This window comes from Oryctolagus cuniculus, chromosome 1, assembly GCF_051225735.1.
Source record: "Oryctolagus cuniculus isolate XC-2025 breed Fujian yellow rabbit chromosome 1, ASM5122573v1, whole genome shotgun sequence".
Taxonomy (NCBI): domain Eukaryota; kingdom Metazoa; phylum Chordata; class Mammalia; order Lagomorpha; family Leporidae; genus Oryctolagus; species Oryctolagus cuniculus.
In genome coordinates this window covers 61,048,833-61,071,012 of record NC_142867.1, presented here as the reverse complement: position 1 = coordinate 61,071,012, position 22,180 = coordinate 61,048,833, and the positions used below count along the sequence as shown (strand labels likewise).

Sequence of the window (22,180 nt, the reverse complement as noted above, 5' to 3'; positions counted from 1 at the left end):
GCCTATACCAAGAAATTGGAAAGGTACCAAATAAATGAGCTTTCAGCGCACCTCAAGGACCTAGAAAAACTGCAGCAAACCAAACCCAAATCTAGTAGGAGAAGAGAAATAATTAAAACCAGAGAAGAAATTAACAGGATTGAATCCAAAAAAACATTACAAAAAATCAGCCAAGCGAGAAGCTGGTTTTTTGAAAAAATAAACAAAATTGACACCCCATTGGCCCAACTAACTAAAAAAAGAAGAGAAAAGACCCAAATCAATAAAATCAGAGATGAAAAAGGAAACGTAACAACAGACACCACAGAAATAAAAAGAATCATCAGAAATTACTACAAGGACCTGTATGCCAGCAAACAGGAAAACCTATCAGAAATGGATAGATTCCTGGACACATGCAACCTATGTAATTGAACCAGGAAGACATCGAAAACCTAAACAGACCCATAACTGAGACAGAAATTGAAACAGTAATTAAGGCCCGCCCAACAAAGAAAAGCCCAGGACCAGATGGATTCACTGCTGAATTCCACCAGACATTTAAAGAAGAACTAATCCCATTTCTTCTCAAACTATTCAGAACAATCGAAAAAGAGGGAATCCTCCCAAATTCTTTCTATGAAGCCAGCATCACCTTAATCCCTAAGCCAGAGAAAGATGCAGCACTGAAAGAAAATTACAGACCAATATCCCTGATGAACATAGACGCAAAAATCCTCAATAAAATTCTGGCCAATAGAATACAACAACACATCAGGAAAATCATCCACCCAGACCAAGTGGGATTCATCCCTGGTATGCAGGGATGGTTCAACATTCGCAAATCAATCAATGTGATTCACCACATTAACAGACTGCAGAAGAAAAACCATATGATTATCTCAATTGATGCAGAGAAAGCATTTGATAAAATTCAACACCCTTTCATGATGAAAACTCTAAGCAAATTGGGTATAGAAGGAACATTCCTCAATATAATCAAAGCAATTTATAAAAAACCCACAGCCAGCATCCTATTGAATGGGGAAAAGTTGGAAGCATTTCCACTGAAATCTGGCACCAGGCAGGGATGCCCACTCTCACCACTGCTATTTAACATAGTTCTGGAAGTTTTAGCCAGAGCCATCAGACAAGAAAAAGAAATCAAAGGAATACAAATCAAGAAGGAAGAAGTCAAACTATCCCTCTTTGCAGACGATATGATTCTGTACTTAGAGGATACAAAGAACTCTACTAAGAGACTATTGGAACTCATAGAGGAGTTTGGCAAAGTGGCAGGATATAAAATCAATGCACAAAAATCAACAGCCTTTGTATACACAAGCAATGCCATGACTGAGAAAGAGCTGCTAAGATCAATCCCATTCACAATAGCTACAAAAACAATCAAATACCTTGGAATAAACTTAACCAAGGACGTTAAAGATCTCTACGATGAAAATTACAAAACCTTAAAGAAAGAAATAGAAGAGGATACCAAAAAATGGAAAAATCTTCCATGCTCATGGATTGGAAGAATCAACATCATCAAAATGTCCATTCTCCCAAAAGCAATTTATAGATTCAATGCAATCCCAATCAAGATACCAAAGACATTCTTCGCAGATCTAGAAAAAATGATGCTGAAATTCATATGGAGGCACAAGAGACCTTGAATAGCTAAAGCAATCTTGTACAACAAAAACAAAGCCGGAGGCATCACAATACCAGACTTCAGGACATACTACAGGGCAGTTGTAATCAAAACAGCATGGTACTGGTACAGAAACAGATGGATAGACCAATGGAACAGAATTGAAACACCAGAAATCAACCCAAACATCTACAGCCAACTTATATTTGATCAAGGATCTAAAACTAATTCCTGGAGCAAGGACAGTCTATTCAATAAATGGTGCTGGGAAAACTGGATTTCCACGTGCAGAAGCATGAAGCAAGACCCCTACCTTACACCTTACACAAAAATCCACTCAACGTGGATTAAAGACCTAAATCTACGTCTTGACACCATTAAGTTATTAGAGAAAATTGGAGAAACCCTTCAAGATATTGGCACAGGCAAAGAGTTTCTGGAAAAGACCCGGGAGGCACAGGCAGTCAAAGCCAAAATCAACTATTGGGATTGCATCAAATTGAGAAGTTTCTGTACTGCAAAAGAAACAGTCAGGAGAGTGAAGAGACAACCGACAGAATGGGAAAAAAATATTTGCAAACTATGCAACAGATAAAGGGTTAATAACCAGAATCTACAAAGAGATCAAGAAACTCCACAAAAACAAAACCAACAACCCACTTAAGAGATGGGCCAAGGACTTCAATAGACATTTTTCAAAAGAGGAAATCCAAATGGCCAACAGGCACATGAAAAAATGTTCAAGGTCACTAGCAATCAGGGAAATGCAAATCAAAACCACAATGAGGTTTCACCTCACCCCGGTTAGAATGGCTCACATTCAGAAATCTACCAACAAAAGATATTGGAGAGGATCTGGGGTAAAAGGGACACTAACCCACTGTTGGTGGGAATGCAAACTGGTCAAGCCACTATGGAAATCAGTCTGGAGATTCCTCAGAAACCTGAATATAACCCTACCATTCGACCCAGCCATCCCACTCCTTGGAATTTACCCAAAGGAGTTTAAATTGATAAACAAAAAAGCGGTCTGCACCCTAATGTTTATTGCAGCACAATTCACAATAGCCAAGACCTGGAACCAACCTAAATGCCCATCAACGGTAGACTGGATAAAGAAATTATGGGATATGTATTCTTTAGAGTACTATACCGCAGTAAGAAACAACGAAATCCAGTCATTTGCAACAAAATGGAGGAATCTGGAACACATCATGCTGAGTGAAGTAAGCCAGTCCCAAAGGGACAAATACCATATGTTCTCCCTGATCGGTGACAACTGACTCAACACCAAAAAGGAAACCTCCTGAAGTGAAATGGACACTATGAGAAATGGTGACTTGATCAGCATAGCCCTGACTGCTAATGGACAACTTAATACATTATCCCTCATAGTATTTTTTTTGTCTGTTCTACTTAATATGACTGGTTTAATTCTGTAATTATCACACAGTTATTCTTAAGTGTTGAAAATTAACTGAAATGTGATCCCTGTTAAACATAAGAGTGGGAATAAGAGAGGGAAGAGATGTATAATTTGGGGCATGCTCGGGCTGACTTGTCCCAATTGGTAGAGTTGGAAACATACCAGGGGATTCCAATTCAATCCCATCAAGGTGGCATGTGCCAATGCCATCTCACTACTCCAAGTGATCAATTTCAGTTCACAATTGATCATAATGAAAGGACTAAGAGTCAAAGGGAGCACATAAACAAGTCTAGTATCTGCTAACACCAACCGATAGAATAAATAAAGGGGAGAGTGATCCAACATGGGAAGTGAGATACTCAGCAGACTCATAGAATGGCGGATGTCCTAAATAGCACTCTGGCCTCAGAATCAGCCCTAAAGGCACTCGGATCTGGCTGAAAAGCCCATGAGAGTATTTCAGGCATGGAAAGCCAAGACACTCTGGCAAAAAGATCTCTGTGAGTGAGATCCCAGTGGAAAGAACAGGTCTTCAAAGAGGGAGGTGCCTTTCTCTGAAGGGAGGAGAGAACCTCCACTTTGACTATGACTGTGTCTAAACAAGATAAGAGTCGGAGAACTCAAGGGGCTTCCATAGCCTTGGAAACTCATAACTGGTGCATAGGGAGATTACTGATGCCATAAACAGGAGTGTCAATTGGTAAAGTCAACAACAGGAGTCACTGTGCACTTACTCCTCATGTGGGATCTCTGTCCTTAACGTGCTGTACACTGAGGCTTAATGCTATAATGAGTACTCAAACAGTATATTTCACTTTGTGTTTCTATGGGGGTGCAAACGACTGAAATCTTTACTTAATGTACACTAAACTGATCTGAAAAAAAAAAAAAAAAGAAAGAAAGAAATTATCAATTCCCAACTTGACTCTCACTGGGATTAAACATGACAATAGGTCTGATCTGATTTCATCATCATTTAAAAAAAATCATCTATTATTTTTCACTTTATGTTTCTGTGTGGGAGCAAATACTTACTTAAGGTATACTAAGCTGATCTTCTGTATATTAAGATAATCGAAAATGAATCTTGATGTGAATGGAAGGGGAGAGGGAGTGGGAAAGGGGAGGGTTGTGGGTGGGAGGGACGGTATGGGGGGGGAAGCCATTGTAACACATGAGTCGTACTTTGGAAATTTATATTCATTAAATAAAAGATAAAAAAAAATAATAATGTTATATTTTCCATAACCTTTATATCCTAATATATAATATTAAATTACAGTAAAGTATCAGCACCAATTTTCTTTAGAGTCATATTCATTATTTTTCATAGTGTTTTATTATATATGTTGGATCTTTAGGGTTCTTCATAAGATTTTCCAAGCCCCATATTTAGCTGGCTATATTTAAAATCAGAATTTTCCAGCTCCATGGAATTCCTAAGCATATTCATTAGTATCATGAGTATTTTATAATACAATGTATTCCCTACAAAGTACTCATGCATTTAACATAATGACCTCCAATTTCATCCATGTTTTGATGAATTACAAGATTTCTTTCAAATATTATCCCATAAATATGCTCAATTTATATTTGCCTGTTAAAAATTTTAAATAAAAGCATTTTAGACTACACATGCACAAAAATCTCTAGCACTTAATCTACACATTACGTGTCTAAAAGTCAATCCATTAAAAAAAATTAACTTAAGATCCCAAGTGGTGATATCAGAATATTTACATCTCATCCTACTTCCATGAATACTACCTGGAATATCATAAAAAAGTTCCTGTTTTCCCTTAAAGCTCTATTCCTGTTCAGAGAGGTGAAAATAAGATTGTAATTTGTCTATTGTCAAGATTGCATTTAATATTAATTTTGTATATGCCTTAGGTCAGCTTAATGCTAGTAATCATGTCTTCCCTCTCATCGTAGCAACCATGTAGTCCCCCTCTGCTTCTTGTGGTTAATGCCTTTATAAACCCTGCTGCTTTGAGCTTTGTTATTGAGAGTTCTTTAGGGCATGGGCCCACTCTCCACCTCCAGCAATAAAGGACCATCACATTTTATCAATGTGTGGCGCTCCTCTGTTTGCACTTGCTCAGACACTACATTTGGGAGACCCCAGCGAGATACTGAGACCATGCCCAGGAAGATCTCATTCCAATCTTTCCAGGTTGGTGCTCTGGCCAAAGTGGAGGTATCCCCTGATGATGCTCCAGGGCTCTGTTCCTGATTCACTGACCTGGAAGGCTCAGCTTGACCTCTTCACCGAACAATTAGCCTTGGGTCCTCTACTAAGTTGACTGCTATTTTCTGGTATTGCCTTCTGGGTACTGGAGGTTTGATGAGACACCAGTACAGTCTCCACTCCAATTGAGCACAACGGCATTAGAATGAGATACTCTGGTCTCGTTAAAGAAAGGCCTTTCCTGGATATAATTTGTTTTCTGTCATTGTGCTATTTGTAGTTACTGTTAATTTTTTTAAAGATTTATTTATGTATTTGAAAATCAGAGTTCCACAGAGAAAGAAGGAAAGGCAGAGAGAGAGAGAGAGAGAGAGAGAGAGAGAGAGAAAGAGGTTTTCCATTCGTTGGTTTACTTCCCAATTGGCCGCAATGGTCAGAGCTGTGCCAGTCCAAAGCCAGGAGTGAGGAGCTTCTTCCAGGTCGCCCATGCAGGTGCAGGGGCCCATGGACTCAGGACATCTTCTACTGCCTTCCCAGGCCATAGCAGAGAGCTGGATCAGAAGTGGAGCAGCCAGGACCTGAACTGGCACCCATATGGGATGCTGACTCTACAGGTGGTGGCTTTACCCACCACTCCACAGTGTCGGACCCCATTACTGTTATTCTTGTCTCTTTCTCCTACCTGAAACATTAGGACAGTAGACTCTGGTCAGGTTGAAGAAAGACTTATTAACCTTTCCTGGATATAACTGGTTTCTGTTCCTGTTTTGTGGCCACTTTCTGATATACTGTCTGCATCCATAATACTGGGAGGTAAGTTAATTTCCCTGTCCTGCCTGTCTGTCTCTTTTATTCCCTTGTCTCCGAAGTCTCTCCGTCTCTTCCATTGTACATGAGTTCTGCTCAGTCTAATGAGACACTCATTAAATGAATATTCAAAAATTTCTCTTTGAATCTAGAAAGATCACTGTCTTAAAAATTGCCTTGTAATTTGCCAAATTTTGTGGGTTGGTTTTTACAGTCCTGGATGAAAAATAACAATGGGTAATCAGCCCTAATGTGGATTTTGCAATCTCTGGTTTATATCAGTGATTTCCAGCTAGACTTTTATAAAAAAAATAAAATTTCATGCAAATGTAACTTTGTCCTTAATTCAGATAAAAGTACTATATAATATCAACATCCTAAGTTATCTAGGTGTAACTGGTAAATGTAAATTGGGTAAAGGTAAATGAAATAAATGTGCCTCACAAAAATGTTTTCATAAGCAGTCTATACAAAAGAATAATTCAAGACTGCTTAAAAGTAACTAAGGAGCCGGTGCCGCGGCTCACTAGGCTAATCCTCCGCCTTGTGGTGCCGGCACACCAGGTTCTAGTCCCGGTCGGGGCGCCGGATTCTGTCCCGGTTGCCCCTCTTCCAGGCCAGCTCTCTGCTGTGGCCAGGGAGTGCAGTGGAGGATGGCCCAGGTGCTTGGGGCCTGCACCCCATGGGAGACCAGGATAAGTATCTGGCTCCTGCCATCAGATCAGCGCGGTGAGCCGGCTGCAGCGCGCCGGCCGTGGCGGCCATTGGAGGGTGAACCAACGGCAAAAGGAAAACCTTTCTCACTGTCCACTCTGCCTGTAAAAAAAAAAAAAAAAAAAAAAAAAAAAAAAAAAGTAACTAAGGGTAAAATTCGATGTGTTTTCTTATTTTAAAAATGTGGCCAAGGAGTGCAGTGGAGGATGGCCCAAGTCCTTGGGCCCTGCACCCACAAGGGAGACCAGGAGAAGCACCTGGCTCCTGCCTTCGGATCAGCGCAATGCACCAGCCGCAGCGCACCGGCTGTGGCGGCCATTGGAGGGTGAACCAACGGCAAAGGAAGACCTTTCTCTCTGTCTCTCTCTCTCACTGTCCACTCTGCCTGTCAAAAAAAAAAAATGTTGTCTTAATTTAAAGTTTTTTAAAGGATTATTTCCATATAAATCAAGAAATCAGTAGATAAAAAAGGGTCACAAGTATAAAAATGTAAAGTGTGTTCTTGTTAAGGAAGGTTAGGAAGGGAAGAGATTTTGAAAAGTTTTAAATTGCAGAAGGTGTTAAAAAGTCACAAAAGTTTACAAAATTTTCTGAATATAAAAACAATTAATTAAAATCTGATCCTTTGTTAAAAAATGAAGTTTTTATAATACATATATGTTAGTTAATATTTTAAAATATTCTTTATCTTAATAGAAAAAAGGGCCCAGAAACTAAAGAGGATAACTGTTCTAAGAAATCTTACAGGTACTTTCTAAAATATTTCAGGGAGTAAACAAGTGTCTCTTCTTGTTGGTTAATGAGTTTTATAATTTTAACCATGGCAATTTAAAGTCTTATGTCATTCACAGTTTTGAATTTTCCTCTAAACACTAAAAATCATAGTTATTACTCACAAAATTTAAAGCACTCGTGGTTCTATGTATAAATGTGTCCTCTTTTAGGTTCCAAAGGACTTCTTTTTCCTGACCTTTATTGTATTGAGCATTTTGAAACGGCTTTACAAATGGCTTTACAGACAGCTTTATAAATGGCTTACAAATGGCTTTACTAATCTAAGGTTTAACAGGTCCCAACTACAAAAGTATGGTTAATTCAGGTTACTAAGTAATTCTAATCAATTGGTAATTAAAAAAAACAGTTAAAAAGTTTAAAGAGATATTACTAAAACTACTTTATTATTCTATTATTATTTATTATTCATGATTTAATGTTATGTGTTATATGTGGGTACATAATGTATGCCTACATGAAAAAAATTTATTAAGAGCTCTGTTTTAATTGGCTTATAGATAAAAGATTGCTTATAAATTTAAACTGCTAAGTTAACCCAAAATGCATTTTTGGTTCATGTGACCTAAGTAAATCTCTGTATCAGATGTTTTAAACTTCTTGATACAGAGAAACCAAAAAATTTTGTTTAAGTCATTGACATATTTATGCTTGGATTTGCTAGTCAAATAAGTTACACTTGTGTTAGATATTCAAAAAATATCCCCAACTACAGGTGATCTTATAATTTATAAAAGACATTGGACCTTTTGATAAATACTTTCTTTTCTTAAAATATTTATTTATTTGAAAGGCAGAGTTATAGAGAGCCAGAGGCAGAGAGAGAGAGAGAGGTCTTCCATCTGTTGATTTACTCCCCAGATGGCCACAATAGTCGGAGCTGTACCGATCTGAAACTAGGATCTAAGAGCTTCTTCCTGGTCTCCTATGTGGGTGCAAGGGCCCAAGGACCTGGGTCATCTTCTACTGCTTTCCCATGTTATAGCAGAGAGCTGGATTGGAAGTGGAGCAGCTGGGACTCGAACCGGCACCCATGTGGGTTGCTGGCACTGCAGGTAGCAGCTTTACCTGCTATGCCATGGCGCTGGCCCTAATAAATGCTTTCATAAACTGTTATTTGACAGTTAACATTGCTTGCTCAGTTTTCATTTTATATTGTTACTGACAGTAAAACAATCTAAAAAGCCTATATTCTCTTCAACATGAAAAAACTGATTCTATTCAAAACTCTCCATCAGGATGTGCAATTTAAACTTCAGACCTTACAAAAAAGATGGCTAACAATTTCATGTAAAAGTGTGTGGTCACATATGAAAAAAAATAGCACAGACAACTAGATTTATTTTGTCATGGACACAATAAACAGACAAAATGTCACTTTTCAAACCAGACTAAGGGATAGATACAAAGCTTTACTAATTACTTCAAAACTTATAGACAGTTTGGATAAGGTGGACTTCATGTTTTATCTTACCTCATGGGCATGGTCTTATCTCACATGGAAAGCACTGTTACAACATGCCTGTGACCACAGATTTCTAGTTTAAACCATAAAAGATTAGGAATGGGATTAAGCACCCCCTTGGCTGACAGTCTAAAGACCTCCTTGGTGGTCTACTCTAACAAAGACCAGGAGAAAGAGGAGCGAGCTAGACAATAGGAGCAATGTAAGGATAGGTGACAGGTCAATTAATAATAGCTTTACACAGTGATCTGCCACTAAGGAGATCTAACAAGGCCAGTCCATCCAAATGGCATTGGTTTTCAATGTGGAAAGCCAGGGCTTCAAACAGACAACAGTCATGACTGAAGCCAGTCTCTGAAGAGCCCTGTTGGCTCTACCAGCCACCAGCTGGGCCACTGAAAATGGAACTGCCCTAGAGGCAAAGGATTCCTAGGTCAGAGCCACAGACCTTGCTGGCTCTAAGCTGAAAAGCCCTTCATTCTGCCCAGCTTCCAAAATAACCACTGCCATCAGGGGACAGCCTACGGTCAGCAACATTGCAGACAGAGCTGTATATTTGCTCTTAGAGATCCTGCCTTTTCTATACTGACCTCCTGTTCAGTCCTGCTCTGCTCCAAGCCAGGTAGGAAATGGGAGTCAACAGGGTGCCTGCCCTAAGGAGGTTCACACCTCCTTTATGATGTCTCTTCTAGTATCAAGCCCCTCCTGTCAGTTTCTGTTTGCCTCTAAATTAAAAAAAAAATAACTAAAAAACAAACAAAAAACACCCCACTACTCCTTCTTGGTTTAGGCCGTATCTTTCCTAGATCCTCTAATCATGACTTTGTCCTTTATTTTAAACCCTGTGTATTTAATCTGCCTGTTAGATTTTTTTTTTCCCAGACTTAAAGCACTATAATTCTAGATGCCCGTGCACATAAAACCCTGGATGAAAGCAGTTTCTACAAGCTAACACTGCAGTCCCCTCAAGAGGCCACCTCCTGTCAAACCCTATTTTGATCGCCATTCCCCACTCCACCTCCTAAGGGGCCCCCAGGACAATGACCCCCTGTCAGCAGGAAGTAGCCAATATGAGCTCCACACCCTGGGTCCCCACAATAGTAGGGTGTGGATTAAAAGAGGGGGGCTGACGCCATCCAGTTGGGCTAAGTGTCTGTGGGGCCCTCAGGCTTCGGCAAAATGTCTTGTGTGTGCAGGCTGGAAGCTACAACAGAAAGGTTTGCTGAGACCCGATCCCACCTCTCCCCACTGGGATATCCTGTTTGCTAGTCACAAACCTTTCACCGGAACACTAGCAGCAGGCGGGGCTGGGTCCACCAAAGAATAAAACTAGCTCTTAACACCTCCCATTTGGCAGTCACCAAAAGGCATCAGCCTTTTTATTACTGTACATGTCCTTCCTCAGGTCTATGCTTACAGGGGGCCTGAGGGACATCATTTGACCTCCCCCAGCCTTAAATATCACCAACGTCTCACTGCGCTCTTGTTAATTCTGGTCCTAGCTGGGTTTAGTGTGACAGGCACCGCTGCCCACAGCACAGCAGCCTTGGTTTGGGGTGAGCTAAGTATTTCCCATATTCCAGCATCAGTCACCTCCAATCTTCTAATGATCTGTACATAGTTGGGTAGTGTCTCTTGCTAGGGTTCTCCGACAAAATAGCCTCCTCCTCCTGGGACTGACTGTAGGCCCCTACATTCTTAAGCAGCTCCTAAATCTCATTAGACAAAGTACATATTACTCTATTCTAAATAACATTCCTGACAATGCGATGATGCAGTTGAATCAAGGATTGTATTATTGTCAACACACATAGCAGAGAATGAAGTAACATCTTGACAGTAGATACTCCATTTTAGGCACCTGAGATTCCATTTTGAGAAAGCATCCCCCACCGTGAGTCTCTGGTCTGAATCTATGATCTAATACTCAGACTACTCCCCTCTACTCCCAGCTGTCAGGCTTCCCCCACCCAACAATAAACCTTTCCTCTAAAAAATATTTAAAAAAAAGAAAACTCAGACAGTGACAGTCACTGCATCCCACTTGGCAGAGCATAGAAACTTCTTAGCATAATCACTGAAGCTTAAAACAGATACGCTACACCTGGATTAATGTTAAGATTGTAATTTGTCTATTGTCAAGATTGCAACTGATAGTGGTTTCCCATAGGCATTAGGTCAGCTTAATACTAGTAACCATGTATTCCACTCCATCCTAGCCACTATGTGTTCACCCTCCCCTCCTTGTGGATTTTGCCTTTATAAAACCTGTTGCTTCTTCTGCTTTTTCCCAGGCCATTGATATGGAGCTTGATCAGAAATGGAACAGCCAAGACACAAAACAGTACCCATGTGGGATGCCAGCATTACAGGCGGTAGCTTTGCCTACTTTGCCAAATGCTAGCCCCTCAAATTTTTTTGCATGAAAATAAACTTTTCTTTTAATTCCATTTCCACGGTTTTTGAAGTTTATTGTTACATCCATCAGCTGCTGAATGGATAAGCAAAAATATTTATAAAAGGTATTACTATTCTCTCTCAAAAAGAAATGAAATACTGAACAACCTGCAACATTCAAAAACTTTGAAAACTTTATACTAAAGAAAGAAAGCCAAGCACAAAGGCAAGCTATCTTGTGATTTTATTTATATGAATATGCAGAAGTTTTGACCATAGACACACAGAACATATTAGTCATTTCCATGAGCTGAGCATAGAAGGGAATGTTGATGCTGATTGTCACGAAGTTTCCTTTGGCTGTGGTAGACATGTTTTGGAATTATACAACTCAAATACATTATTTAAATATATACATTAAGTCACAGAATTGTGAATACACTGAAGGTCAACTATACATTTTAAAATGAATACAGTGATCATTTCACGAAATAATATTTTCCTCTCAAAAAAAAAAACAGGTTAGAGGTGCTAAAAATGTTCTGTATGCATATATTGGATATATCATTATGGATAATATGAAAGTATTTATATCTAGGGATAAGAAAATGGCTAAAAAGTATGTATAAGTGCGTACTATCATTCAATAATAATACTATTGAGGAATACATATTTGAATGTGCTTAATATATAGTGGCCATATTAAATGACAGAATTAATAGTTTAATGTGTTATGGTCTCAAATTTTGTCCAAAATATATATAAATGCTGTATATTAAGTGTATAACAATTCACCTGTATATTTTATAACTTAAAAATTCTACTAATATCTTTTCAAACTCATTTTTATTTCTGATTTAAATTTTTATATTTACAGGTTATGTTATTGAATTAAAGGAATATAAAATCACAGTCAGTTTTTGTGTTTTATTATTGTCATTAATGTCATTATCATTACTATCTCAAAACTGCATGATTATACCTAATTTCATAGGTATTCACACAAAACTTGAAACTTGAATTTTATGAATTTCTTTTTTTTTTAAATCTTTTTTAAAATTTTTTTTCATTTTTGACAGGCAGAGTGGACAGTGAGAAAGAGAGACAGAGAGAAAGGTTTTCCTTTTGCCATTGGTTCACCCTCCAATGACTGCTGCAGCCAGCGTGCTGCGGCCGGTGCACCCCACTGATCCGAAGCCAGGAGCCAGGTGCTTCTCCTTGTCTCCCATGGGGTGCAGGGCCCAAGCACTTGGGCCATCCTCCACTGCCTTCCCGGGCCACAGCAGAGAGCTGGACTGGAAGAGGAGCAACCAGGACAGAATCCGGCGCCCCAACTGGGACTAGAACCTGGTGTACCGGCGCCGCAGGCAGAGGATTAGCCTGTTGAGCAGTGGTGCCGGCCTATATTTGTTTCTTTAAAGTTCACATAGATCCATAGCTATTAGATATGAATAGTATTTTGACTTCTAATTTTAATGATGAATATAAACTTTAAATAAAAACATATTTGGAAAGAAGAGTTAATAAATCACTGTTTTAAGGATCTAAATAATTTTGAGATCATTTAAAACGTCTTAGAGTCCTACTAATATGTACTTAAGGCAGAGAGAGGCAAGAAATAGCTGGCTTGGGCTGTGGAGAACAGGTGAGGCTCATTTAAAAAAAAAGGATTTATATTTGTTTATTTGAAATGCAGAGAGAAGAGAGGAAGGAGGGAGGGACGGAGGAAGGGAGGGAGAGAGAGAAAGAGAGAGAGATGGAGAGCTATCTTTTATCTGCTTGTTCACTCCCTCCAATGGCTACAACAGCCATGACTAAGCCAAGCTGAAGCATGGAGCCAGGAACTCCATCTGTGTCTCCCACGTGTGTGGCAGGGGTCCAGGTATCTTCTGCTGTCTTCCCAGGTGTGTTAGCAAGAAGCTGGATCAAAAGTACAGCAGCTGAGACTCAAACAGGCACTCCTAATATGGGATGCTGGCATGGCAACCTGCAGCTTAAGTTGCCATGACACAGTGCAGGCACCAGGTGGGTCCCATGTCATATACACGGGGGAAAGAATGGTGGGGTGATGCCCTAGGGATCAAGAGAGTGTTCCCCTGCTCCAGAGAACACCAGTTCTAGCTCTTCTCCTTTTTTGTCCATGACTGGAGCAGACAGCAGTGAATTCTTTTGGACTGACTTTTCACACTTCCCTTCTGACAGTGTTCACCACTACTCACTCACTCTTTGAGACCATCAAGAACTGTGATTACACAGTATCCCTGTTATGTCAGAGACTACAAACCTAAAATTCAAGATCATTATTCAGATACTCCATGCTGTTCTAGATATCCCTATTTTTGATTCCAAATGTAACCTTTCTCCAACTTTTGAAATCCTTTACTGGACAATTTAGAATTCATAAGGAAAGGAGAAATGAAATGAAATGAAATGAACATTCTCTGAATGCTCCTATGCAATAGATGTATTGTACATCATTCTCTTCCTTGTAGACAGGGACACAATTAAGTATGTTGATGTTATGCAAGCTCCTAAGCTTATTGAACAAGTGAGAAGTTCCTATGGGCTTTAAATCCACATCTCTGGCATCTGCATAGTTCTTTTTCCTACATGAGATTGAATCTCAGGCCTGAGAAGAACTCCCTCAAAGAATGAAATAAGTGTAGAAAAGTGATGTTAAATTTTAGTGAGCGTTGTATACAACTAGCAGATTCTCATACGCTGGAATGACAGAAATAAAGACTTGCAAATTAGTCATTTTCTTCAAGGAATGCAGAATCTAGACAGGGAGTTCAAGCATAAACTTAAGATGGTTTCTAATAAAACAAGAAGGAATATGTTCATGATCCAACAAAACAGTGAAAAGTGGTAGAGACTCTGAGAAGATGGACCCGCTGCTGTAAGCTAAGTATGGGGGTGGGCAGGGTTGAGATGTGGATATTTTCAGGAATGTGTAGATCTTGGGCTAAAACTCAGGCTGAGAGGCAGACATTGGCTTTGTGGGTAAGAACCCAGTAAGATGCCTGCATCCCTCATTGGACTCGATGTCTGGTTCCCACTCCTAACTGCAGCTTCCTGCTAATACAGACCCTGAGAGGTAACAGTGATGGCTCAAGTGGTTACACTCCTGTCACCCATAAGTGACTATATTAAGTTCCCAGATCTTGACTTTGTGTCAGGTCCAGCTCTAGCTGTTTTGGGCGTTTGGGGAGTGGAAGCACTTCTCTTTGTCTGCTTGCCTCTCTTCCTCTCTGTGTCCCTCCAAAGGGGAAAAAAAAATGAATTCAGGTTGTGTTGTTCTTCTTAATCTCAAGGAACATTAACCTAGGCTAATTCTTGATGTTAATAATTAATGGTAAGTGAATGCATTATGAAATAACATATAGGTATTTATATTTTTTTATTTTTTATTTTTATTTTTTGACAGGCAGAGTGGACAGTGAGAGAGAGAGACAGAGAGAAAGGTCTTCCTTTACCGTTGGTTCACCCTCCAATGGCCGCTGCGGCCGGTGCACCACGCTGATCCGAAGCCAGGAGCCAGGTGCTTCTCCTGGTCTCCCATGCGGGTGCAGGGCGCAAGGATCTGGGCCATCCTCCACTGCACTCCTGGACCACAGCACAGAGCTGGCCTGGAAGAGGGGCAGCCGGGACAGAATCCAGCGCCCCAACTGGGACTAGAACCCGGTATGCCGGCGCCACAGGCAGAGGATTAGCCTATTGAGCTGCGGCGCTGGCCATAGCTCACTAATTTTTAAAGATGCTTTTTATATAGAAAGAAAAAAAAAGCAAACATGGGCCCTGGCTTTACCTGCTATGTCACAGCGCTGGCCCCACTCACTTGTTTTTACATTTCCATTTACCTGCTGAGAAGGGAATTTTTCATTCTTTTTCCTTCTCCCATAAGGATACTCTTGATAACCATACCAGGGACTGCGTCTCTAAAGCTCTGATACACCCCCTTGGGATGTGCAACACATTTTCTTTCACAGGCTCAGTTCAGGTGTCAGGGAATTTAAATGGTGAGGGCAATGAATGTACACATATTGCAGGGTTCTGATGTTTCTTCACCAGGATCTTGAACTCCTGAATCCAATTGCTTTCAACTGCCCATTTTGCCATCCAGAAACCGGTGTTAAAGGTATACAGAGCAGGAATTGTGATGAGACATCTCTTTGTTGATGATAGTAGGTAAGTTGGATAGAGGCTTTATTAAAGTGCTCAGAGGTTTTCAGTGCATATCAATTGGCTATTATATTCTCAGATATACAGGTAAGGTTCATAAACATATTTTTTCTCAGAAAAATGTTTATTCCCCCAAATTCTCCTACTTTAATTCAGTGCAATTTTTCATGAACATCTGTGCTTTCCCTAGACAAATAAGAACCAGTGGAAATCATATATGATTAAGTCATGACAACAAGAAATAGCTATACAATTTTTTAGATTTATTTATTAGGAAGGCAGAGTTACAGAGAGAGGAAAAGAGAGAGAGAGAAAGAGAGAGAGAGAGAGAGCAATCTTCCATCCCGTTTTACTCCCCAAATGGCTGCAACAATCTGGGCTGTGCCAGGCAGAAGCCAGGAGCCAGGAGCTTCTTTTGAGTCTCCCACATAGGTGCAGGGGCCCAAACACTTGATGCTTTCGTGGGCGAATTAGCAGGGAGATTAATTGGAAGTGAAGCAGCTGGGACTTGAACTGGCCCCCATATGGGATGTTGGCATCACAGGTGACCAAATGCCAGCCCCTAGACAAATGTTCTTGATCATGGTTGGAGCACTGCTGCTTCTTACCTGCCCTTTCTGTGTTCCTCAGTAGGGGAGTCTGATTAACATACATTTCCACACAGTCTTAGTTATGATTGTGTTTCACTCAGTCTAGATAGCAAAACTTCCTTGCATAAGCCCATTACTATGCTCAGAAAAGAACAAAAGATAGTAATATTTGAGGATTATTGGGTGAAGAAACAAAATATTGCCTCTCAAATTTGGAATGAGAACAGACCACAGATGATTAAAAGGTATACCTTATAGAGTGGTACTCGGGGCCGGCATTGTGGTGCAGCAGGTTAACACCCTGGCCTGAGGTGTGGACGTCCCATATAGGTGCCAATTTGAGCCCCGGCTGCGCCTCTTCTGATCCAGCTCTCTGCTATGGCCTGGGAAAGTAGTAGAAGATGGCCCAGGTCCTTGGGCCCCTGCACCCATATGGGAGACCCGGAGGAAGCTCCTGGCTCCTGGTTCGGATCGGCACAGTTTCAGCTGTTGTGGCCAATTGGGGAGTGAACCAGCGATGGAAGACCTCTCTCTGCCTCTCCTCTCTCTGTGACTCTGTCTTTGAAATAAAATAAAATAAATCTTTTTTTAAAAAAAAAGTGGTACTCATACCTAATGTTCTATTTCAGTGGATTTCCTCACTTACAGGATAAGTCCATGTTCTTTGCAGAGGAGTGAGGTTTTATTATACTAGAGACATTTTATTTCATTTCGTTTTATTTTATTTTTATTTTTTTTAATTTTTTTAATTTTTTATTTTTTGACAGGCAGAGTGGACAGTGAGAGAGAGAGACAGAGAGAAAGGTCTTCCTTTGCTGGTGGTTCACCCTCCAATGGCCGCCTTGGCCGGCGCGCTGCGGCCGGCACACCGCGCTGATCCGATGGCAGGAGCCAGGAGCCAGGTGCTTTTCCTGGTCTCCCGTGGGGTGCAGGGCCCAAGCACCTGGGCCATCCTCCACTGCACTCCCTGGCCACAGCAGAGAGCTGGCCTGGAAGAGGGGCAACCGGGACAGAATCCGGCGTCCCAATCGGGACTAGAACCTGGTGTGCCGGCGCCGCTAGGCGGAGGATTAGCCTAGTGAGCCGCGGCGCCGGCCTCATTTCGTTTTATTTTAAAGATTTATTTATTTTACTTCAAAGTCATCACAGTTACACAGAGAGAGAAGGAGAGGCAGAGAGAGAGAGAGAGAGAGGTCTTCCATCTGCTGGTTCACTCCCCAATTGGCCACAATGGCCGGAGCTGTTCCGATCCAAAGCCAGGAGTCAGGAGCTTCTTCTCGGTCTCCCACATGGGTGCAGAGGCCCAGGCACTTGGGCCACTTCCACTGCTTTCTTAGGCCATCAGCAAGGAGCTGTTTCAGAAGTGGAGCAGCTGGGACTTGAATCAGCACCCCATGGGATGCTGGTGTTGCAGGTGGCGTTTACTCACTATGCCACAAGGTCGGTCCACTTAAGCTTTTTATTTTGTAGAGTTTTTGTTTATTTATTTTCATGTTTTTGAAAAAACAGAAGGACAGAGATGAGAAAGAAAGGGAAAGAGAAAAATCTTCCATCCATTGATTCATACCTATATGCTCGCAACAGATAGGTCTGAACCAGGCTGAATCTAGGAGCCCAGAATTCAATCTATGTCTCCCAATGTGGCAGGGACCCAAGTACTTGCACCATCACCTGCTTTCTCCCAGTGTGTCCAATAGTAGGAAGCTGGAAGCAAGGACTCCAACCCAGGCACACGGAAAAGGCATGCTCGAGTCCCACTTAGAGGCTTACCTGTTACAACAAATGCTGATACCTCAAAAGTCTTCTTCTGAATTTAAGTCTGAACCAGTAGTTAAAAATGAGCAGACATTTAGTGATCATTTCAAGACAATAGATACAAAAACAAATTTATAAAAAAGAAGTGAACCTAGAAATTATGGAAATAATATATATGAGGAAAAAGAAGTGCTTATCTAAATAAATATTTTCATTTATTTATCTTGATTTATTATGCTAAGGACAGTGGAGGTCATTATTGGCATTAAGATGAACACACCCACCAGATCTATGTCAACACTGGCTACTTTGTGGGTTCTACTATTTTAATTCACAATGCTTTTAAATATCTGGCTATCTTTATATTATATTCTTAATATTTGAAATCTTCAATAGTAAAAAGCATAAATTAGGAACAACATATTATGATACATGTTTTTAATTTCTAGACCAAAATATTAATAGATGGCTACATCAGAGAAGTGTCTCAGATATAATTTGACTCTAGTAGATAATTTATCAAGTAATTTTCTCAAATGCATGTTTTAATGTTTTCCATTTTGATTTTTTTCTCTTCTGCTGCATTTATTATTGTGTGATGATTTGGACTGCTCCAAAAAACCAAAAACATGTCCAGGTAGGGCTAAGTTACTCTAAATCATGATCTATGGGGTTTAGGCAACACTGAATTTCTGAAAAATATTATTCTGACTTAAATTTGCTTGGCTTTAGAAAAGTCATAGCCTTTTTGTACATCAGTTTCCTTACTAAAAAATGGGTATACTAATTTCCCACAAATCATTCAATAGACAAACTTAAATGCACAACAGTCCTTTACAAATTCTCAAACTCTTTAATAAGAGTTTCTTAGAGCCAGTGAAATGAGATATCAGTTTGATCTGAGGCTCTTGAAGTCAGATTGCATTAGTGGTGCCTTTTAAAGTCCTGACTACACCACTTAAGATCTGGCTTCCCAATAATATGTGAGAGAAGGCAGTAAAAGATGACCCAAATTCTTGGACCCTTGCCACTCCTAAGGGAGACAAGGACAGAGTTCTTGGCTACTGGCTTTGGCCTGGTCTAGAATGGTGTGCTGGGGTCATTTGGGAGATGTTTTATTCTCTCTCTCTCTCTCCCTTCTTTTTAAATAAGCACCTATTTACATAAATGCTAAATGCAATGTCTTACATAAGAAATCACCAAGCAAAAACTTTCTGAGTCTAGATATAAGTTTTCCAAGGAAACTACTCTATTGCAAAACAAGGCTGTGGTAATGCTCACGTTCATTATGTCCTGCTTCTGTGAATTACTACATAGAACCTGAGCAAGATTGCAATTCCTATGATGTTCTATTGCTCAGTTACAAAAGGATGGAGAAATTACCCACATTGTGGAATTTTAGGTATAACCTCCTGAGTTAACAAATAGAATGTGTTACCTACTAGAGTGTTAGTGGTAAAATTAAAATAATGAAGATGCTGAATACCTCATTAATACCATGATAGTTAATAAGTCAATCTCTAGTACTGTATTAAAAAGAATTAGGAATTATAAAATAAAATGTTTTCCCTTTAGAGTGAAGAATGTTCCAGAATCTCAGAGTTTCCAACAGCTCTAAATTTCAGGTCTCTGAGTTCATCCTGATGGGATTCCCAGGAATTCACAGCTGGCAGCACTGGCTCTCCCTGCCCTTGGCTCTGCTCTACCTCTTAGCTCTCAGTGCCAACATCCTCATCCTGACCATCATCAACAAAGAGGCAGCACTGCACCAGCCTATGTACCATTTCCTGGGCAGCCTGGCTGTGGTGGACATGGGCCTGGCTACCACCATCATGCCTAAGATTTTGGCCATACTCTGGTTTAATGCCAAAACCATCAGTCTGCCTGAGTGCTTTGCTCAGATGTATGCCATCCACTGTTTTGTGGCCATGGAGTCAGGCATTTTTGTGTGCATGGCCGTAGATAGATATGTAGCCATTTGTCTACCACTGCGGTACCCATCAATAGTTAATGACTTTTTTGTCATCAAAGCAACCATTTTCATGGCTCTCAGAAGCAGCCTGTCTCCCATCTCAGTGCCTGTCTTGGCTGCTCAGAGACACTACTGCTCCCAGAATCAAATTGAGCACTGTCTGTGTTCTAACCTTGGTGTTACTAGCCTAGCCTGTGATGACAGGAAAATCAACAGTATCAACCAGCTTTTTCTGGCCTGGACAATCATGGGAAGTGACCTGGGTTTGATTATTTTATCATATGCTTTGATCCTTCACTCTGTGTTGAAGCTAAAGTCAGCAGAAGCTGCATCTAAGGCTATCAGTACCTGCATATCCCATCTCATCCTAAACTTTTCCTTTTACACTGTCATCATTGTCATTTCCATCACTCATAGTGCAACAATGACAGTTCCTCTTGTCCCAGTTCTACTCAACGTGCTACACAATGTCATTCCCCCTGCCCTCAATCCCATGGTGTATGCACTCAAGAATAAGGAGCTCAGGCAGGGCTTGTACAAGGTACTTAGGCTGGACAGTAAAGGTCACTAACATGGAGAAAACACTGACATCTGGTATTTTTCTCCTCATATTTACACATTGCAGTCTCCAACGTTTGCAAATGGTGCGAAATTAGGAAACTGAGATTCTGTGGCAGTTGGAACTGTTATTTGAACTTTTAGGTTACAAACAAAAATTTTCAGAACCAAGAGTAGCATAGTGATGCTGTTTATCTCAAAGAATCTGTGGGAATGGCAAGTGGACATACATTGCAACTTCGTCCCTATTTGCTCTGAATAGAACCTCCACACAATGTTGAATAGAAGTGGTTAGAACCAATATTCTCCCATTCTCTTTCTTTCAATTTGAGAATTTACTCTTTTGACATTTGACTTCTGATAGGGTAAGAGTTATATCTACAATTTTATGATTTTCTTTATGAAGTTTGACATCTTTTAATGGCCAATTGATTTATATAGATTTTTTTCTAAGAAGATGTGCACATGAAACAAATACATGGAACCAGCCTCAACATCATTATTCTTTTTTTTTAAAGATTTATTTATTTATTTATTTGAAAGAGTTACATGGAGAGAGAAGCGGGTGGGGGAGACAGGTCTTCCACCCAGATTCATTCTCCAAATGACTGCAATGACCAGAGCTAAACTGATCCAAAGCCAGGAGCCAGGAGCTTATTCTGGGTCTCCCACATGGGTGCAGGGGCAAAAGGACTTGAGCCACCTTCCACTGCTTTCCCAGGCGATAGCAGAAAACTGGATCAGAAGTGGAGCAGCCAAGTCTCGAACCAGTGCCCATATGGATGCTGGCACTGCAGGCAGCGGCTTAACCCTCTACACCACAGCACCCGACCCAACATCATTATTCTTTATTTGCCTGGCAAATTCCAATCATAAACCACTAAAAGCTCTATACCTCCTAAAATGACCAGAATTCTTTTCATATGAGGATATGGCATTTTTGTTTGGAACCTATTAGTACGAGTAGGAGTACCTTAAGGGAAGGATATTGAGAGCAAAAGCAGTTTTAATTTAAATAAAAACTTAAATGTATATTTAAGTAAAAAGTATATGGATAAGAAAAATATATAGAGACACCAGAAAAAACTATTTGGTACTATTGGAATATAAAATGATACAGTGGCTGTGGCAAAGCAGTTAGGAAATCACCCAGAAATTTAAACAGATTTACTCGTGATGCAGCATTCAAATCCTAAGTAGATGCACAACATAATGTTTAAAACAAGAGCTTCTATACTAATGTTATCAGTCACCTTATTAGCCAAAAAAGATAAATATGCATAATAAGGACCATTATTATTTCAAAATGGTAACTATATGATGATAGATATGTTAATAAGCTTCACTTTAGTAATTGTTTTACTCCCTATATATATCCTATAGCATCATTGTGAATCTCAATTATAAACAAATATTTTAAAAGATTTATTCATTTATTTGAGAGTCAGAGATAGAAAGAAAGCAGAGAGAGAGTCTTCCATCTGCTGGTTCACTCCCCAGCTGGGCGCAATTGCCAGAGCTGGACCGATCCGAGGCCAGGAGCCAGGAGCTTCTTCTGGGTCTCCCACGTGGGTATGGAGGCCCAAGTGCTTGGGCCATCTTCTACTGCTTTCCCAGGCCATAGCAGAGAGCTAGTTAGCTGGTACTGCAGGCAGCGTGGCTTTATTCACCATGTCCCTAAACAAATTTTTT

At 40.3% G+C, this 22,180-nt stretch overlaps 1 protein-coding gene across 1 annotated transcript; it reads left to right on the top strand.

The window, feature by feature from the left end:
• Nucleotides 1–17,602: 17,602 nt before the first annotated feature.
• Nucleotides 17,603–20,501, top strand: OR56B2 (olfactory receptor family 56 subfamily B member 2). Its single transcript, XM_002708748.4, has 2 exons — nucleotides 17,603–17,610; nucleotides 19,541–20,501. Exons 1-2 carry the CDS (start codon nucleotides 17,603–17,605, stop codon nucleotides 20,499–20,501), a joined length of 969 nt encoding a protein of 322 aa, XP_002708794.3.
• Nucleotides 20,502–22,180: the final 1,679 nt, after the last annotated feature.